Source organism: Penaeus vannamei, chromosome 30, assembly GCF_042767895.1.
Source record: "Penaeus vannamei isolate JL-2024 chromosome 30, ASM4276789v1, whole genome shotgun sequence".
Classification (NCBI taxonomy): Eukaryota; Metazoa; Arthropoda; class Malacostraca; order Decapoda; family Penaeidae; genus Penaeus; species Penaeus vannamei.
Window position 1 is genome coordinate 24533866 of NC_091578.1, and position 5000 is coordinate 24538865.

The window sequence follows — 5000 nt, forward strand, 5'->3', positions numbered from 1 at the left end:
ATGCAGGAGGTATATGAGACTTCAATCTCTTGTGTTCCTTCTTTTCTGCACCTACTCTTTCCCTCCCTTTTCTCTTCCTCTTACTCTCTTGACAATTATGACTTTCCCCTCCTTTTTCTCATACTCCTCTATCTCATTCTTTCAACCTTTTCCCTTTCCTTCTAATCTTCTACCTTAGACTTTTCCCTCTCCTCCTCTCCACCATCTTCTCCCTCATTCTTCACCTCATCCTTTTTCTTCCCTTCTCAATCTTTTCTGGCTTGCTCGTTTACCACATATTCAAATTATGCAACATAATATTTCCCACTCTAGAATGATGTCTTTTTATCCTCCAACAGTGGCTTGGCAGTAATGACTTTGCAGCTGGCTTAGCCTCAGTTGAGAACTTCAGCATAAACGGAAGTCCACCGTTGTCAGAGCATCCGCAGGCACTACAGTTGGTAAGTGTTGTGTTCCTTTTATATTTCCTACAGAGGCTGCTGCCATTTAGGCTTTTTTCCTTTTTCTTTCTTTTCATATGGATATTTTATCTGATACAAGTTTCAAGTAAGAATGATTATTTTATCATCATTATTTGATTTTAGTTTTTAGGACTGAGTCACAGTAATGATTACATTTTTTTTTTAATATCTCACTACATTTTAAAGACTGAATGGCTGTTACTTCTGTAGGTAATTCTTAGTAATTGTGAAAATGATATGATTCAGATAGCTATAAGTACTGTTGGTGACATTATTTACAAGTGGCAAGAGTATAGTAATTTTCTTTATTTTAAGTTATCAATATTTTTCTTGTTAATATGTCCTTTATTTGTGGCATAGGAAAAAAGGAAAACATATTCAAGCTTTTTGTCAAGTCCTTTATTGATTTAAGTATTTTTGTTTATGTAATAGAAGAGTGGAATATTATATCATATGTAATATTTGTAATAATACATGAAGTGTGGTACCTCTTGTATTGATATAATAATAAGGAAGTTTAGATATAGTCATTTATATTGTAATTTTGCTTGTGTTTCTTCAATTTGATTTTTCATTCATTTACATGTTATGCCTTAAATTATAATGTGATGACTGCACTGTTGAAGTCACTTGATTATCATATACAGTGGGCACATTATGCCTGAACTCATATTCCATGTGCCTGCAAGGTTGAAGGTGCTTCATTTTGATGGAAACTTAGGGTGATAATTAACAACACAAATATTAAAGAAATGCATACGCACTTACACTCACTCTCACATTCACACACACACCCACACACCCCCACACACACATGCACATGCACATGCACACAAACGCACACATGCACAAACGCATGCATGCACACTCACACACACGCACACCCACACACGCACATACACACGCACATACACGCACATACACACGCACATACACACGCACATACACACGCGCACACACACACGCACACACACACGCACGCGCACACGCACACACACACACACACACACACACACACACACACACACACACACACACACACACACACACACACACACACACACACACACACACACACACACACACACACACACACACATGCACGTATTTTTGATATTTACGCGACTGTCTGAGGGGGGAAGTTAAGAGGAAAGATGGCAGGGGAAGGGGAAATGAAGGGGGAGAAAAGAAAGGGAACTTAAAGGAAAAAGGAGGGAGACAGAGGGGAAGTGGGCTAAAAGAGAAAAGGGAGATTGGGAAGGGAAAATGTAGGGGTCTCTAAAAGAAGAAAGGGGGAGGTAAAGACAGAGTAGGGGGAGGGGGCTCAGAGAGAAAAGAGGGATAAGATAACGATATAAGGGAGCAAAAGGGATGGGTGACAATGGCAGGAGCCCCCCCAGTACCATACCGAACAACACGTCAGGGTGCATGTGAAAACAGCTGATATAGGGAGAAATCAGAAGCATGGGGAACATAAACTACCCTGCTCACAATACCCTTTAAGGCTTTAAGCCAGTCAAGCATGCCAAAGTCTAGCATGCATAACTTGGAGCAGGCTTGACCACATATGAATGGAAGATGTCATCCCAGTATTAGGGATGGTCTAAAAGACCTTATAGGACATCATCCCATCATCAGTGGGTTAAGGGGGAAGAGGAGGGAAGTAGGAGGGAGCAGATGTAGGCTTAAAGTGAGAGGGGAAGAGTGAATTTAAGGAAGATTTGGGAGGGAGACGGGATGGGAAAAGTAAAGTCAGAAGGAGAGGAAAAGGGAGAGGGAAAGGCAGAGGTTTGAGCAAAGGAAAAGGGAGAAAGGAGGTTTGAGGTAGAAGGGAGAGGGTGAAATGAAAGGAGAGAGGAGAGGAGAAGTACTCTTCATTTATTTGTTCCAAGGAATTTCCCCAGGGCCTGCTAGTTATTTGAAATACTCTTGAAATTCTATGAATTGTATTGTGATACAGCATCATATAATGCTACCTATTTTATAAAAATATACAGCAAAGATTAAGTATTTAAGTTATGTTTTTTTTTTAGAGAGATTACATGTATCTGTTTACTTGGTTATTCTATTGAAAGATATTTGAAGAGTGCTTTATAACACATTCTTAATTACTCTTTATTTTTTCATACTTACTGTTGTAAAAAGTGCACTTAGAAAAAGGTAAATGTATTTACACCCCTCTGTGTGTGTGTGTGTGTGTGTGTGTGTGTGTGTGTGTGTGTGTGTGTGTGTGTGTGTGTGTGTGTGTGTGTGTGTGTGTGTATGTGTATTTGTATGTGTGTGTGTGTATGTGTGTGTGTGTGTGTGTGTGTGTGTGTGTGTGTGTGTGTGTGTGTGTGTGTGTGTGGGTGTGTGTCTGTGTGTGTGTGTGTGTTGTGTGTGTGTGTGTGTGTGTGTGTGTGTGTGTGAGTGTGTGTGTGTGTGTGTGTGTGCATGTCTTTGTTTATGTGTGTGTGCATTTCTTTGTGTATTTTTTTCTTGTGTGTCTGTGTGTTTGTGTTAGTGTGTTTTCTTATAATGAATTAGCTATAGGCAAAAAATGAAAATAAGACGTGTGACAGTTTTATCCATTTTAGGGGGGCTGTATGACATATCAGCTTATCATACATATAGAAAAAGTTTGAATGAAAATTAATTATTTCAAGATTCTGGAGAGGCAATATAAAAAAGTAAATTACATTGTGAAGCTGTTAATTTTCATTCAGACCTTATCTACATTTGTTACTATGTTTCCTGTGCCTCTGAATAATTTTGTATTGAGTCCTAGCTCTTTTTACAAAATGCATATTTTGTGTGTTTAAATGTTGAATTGTATTCTTATTAAACGTGTTTCTTCTTAATGTCTGGAGAATCTTAGTTGTCTTTCAGTGTTATTGTAGACAACTTAATGTACTCTTGGCCAAGAAATATTATTTTGTCTTCTAAAAGTGGTAATTAGAAAAGATATGAGATGTGACCATGTAGAATCTAAAAGGATATATCTTTTGGCTGAATGGAAAAAAAAGAAAAAAACATTTCTAGAAAGGAACTATTTTAGATATTTCTGTGGAAATTATTCATTAGTTCTCTTTTTTATCATGAAGTGATATCATGTATTTATCCCTCTTTCCCAAGCCTACTTGAATTCAAGAGTGAACATGATGGAAACTGAACATGCTACTGTTTTTAATGCACATGTAATTATAGGTATATCTTGTGTTTCCGAGAGCAAGCTGCTGCAGGGAATATATCCCTACCTTCCATATTAGGCCAGAGATATTAATACTAATTCTTTACATGCAATCAAGTAAGATGGTCATATCCGACAGGGTGCACTCGAGGCGGGGAGTGAGGGAGGCGGAAGGGCCATACCTCAGAGGTGCAGGATGAGAGCCTTGAGCAGCAGCGCCAAGCAACACAAGTGTCCATATTGTACCTATTCCACTGATAGGAAAACCCACTTGATTGACCACATTTGCACTCATACTGGCGAGAGGCCCCATTCCTGCCCCCATTGTCCTGCCAGGTTCATTCAGAAAGGAACTCTAAACACCCACATTCGTATCCACACTGGGGAAAAGCCCTACAAATGCCCTGTTTGCCCTCAGAGATTCACACAGAAAACTAATATGAGGAGCCATGAATGCACCCATTGGGTTTAGTGCATTGTATTCAGAGCTTCATTATTGTATTTATATTTAGAATTAAGGTAGGAGAATATCTCTCATTTTATAGTTTTATTTGTTTAATTTTGTTTAGTGTCACTACTACTTTCTATCATGTGTGATAGATGTACCTATAAAAAAAAAAAAAAAAAAAAAAAAAGGAAATATATGTATATGAATAGAAAAAGAGAGTTGACCATTGAAAGAAAACTAAACAGGTTTAGAAAATGTGTGTTGGTAATACCTTTCATTGTGCTATTTTTGTGTGTTTATAGCAAATCTTTGTAATTTATTTTTTATGTTATAGCTTATGTGGTCTATCTAATGTTCCTATATAATTTTGCACTGACTAATTAAATACCCAATTCGATTTTATGACACTAGCCACACACTGTTTTGTTATGGGTAATCACACCACCACACGTCTCCTACAGGCAGGAGAGGAGAGTCAGAAGGGTGATAAGGGAGCCACAGGAGCCAAGGCAGGCATCATATCCAGCAGCAAGTTCCACCAGTGCCCCTACTGTGCTTACGACACACCCAGGAAAGACCATCTGGTTATGCACATACGTACCCACACTGGGGAAAAGCCCTATTCCTGTCCATACTGTCCCTCAAGATTTGTTCAGAAAGGGACTCTTAGTAACCATATCCGCACTCACACCGGGGAAAAACCCTTCTCATGTCCGCATTGCTCCCAGTGCTTTGCACGGAACAGTCACCTCTGGAGTCATGTGTCAACTCGCCATAAAGGAAGACTTTCGACTGCTACTTGAATAATCATTACTTTTGCCCTCAGTTCAGATTATTCCATGACGTGTTTAGTTAGGACTGAGAAAGTTTGTACTTTAAAATGCTGTTTTTTTTTAATTGATAATGTTATAGGTATTCAGAA

At 38.6% G+C, this 5000-nt stretch overlaps 1 protein-coding gene across 4 annotated transcripts in view; it reads left to right on the top strand.

Annotated features, from left to right (window-relative positions):
- The window catches only part of LOC113814577 (zinc finger and BTB domain-containing protein 7A), an 11025-nt gene that overhangs the window by 5037 nt on the left and 988 nt on the right, over positions 1 to 5000 (top strand). For 2 of the 4 annotated variants that reach the window (XM_027366628.2, XM_070143196.1), the window contains exons 4-7: positions 1 to 9; positions 339 to 440; positions 3770 to 4149; positions 4540 to 5000. The exon at positions 1 to 9 is cut by the window's left edge and continues 240 nt beyond it; the exon at positions 4540 to 5000 is cut by the window's right edge and continues 988 nt beyond it. In XM_027366628.2, coding sequence (XP_027222429.1) covers positions 1 to 9; positions 339 to 440; positions 3770 to 4102 — 444 coding nt within the window. In that variant the 3' untranslated portion in view covers positions 4103 to 4149; positions 4540 to 5000. The remainder of the gene's footprint in view (positions 10 to 338; positions 441 to 3769; positions 4150 to 4539) is intronic. The other 2 variants (XM_027366627.2, XM_070143195.1) reach the window with 1 other exon arrangement.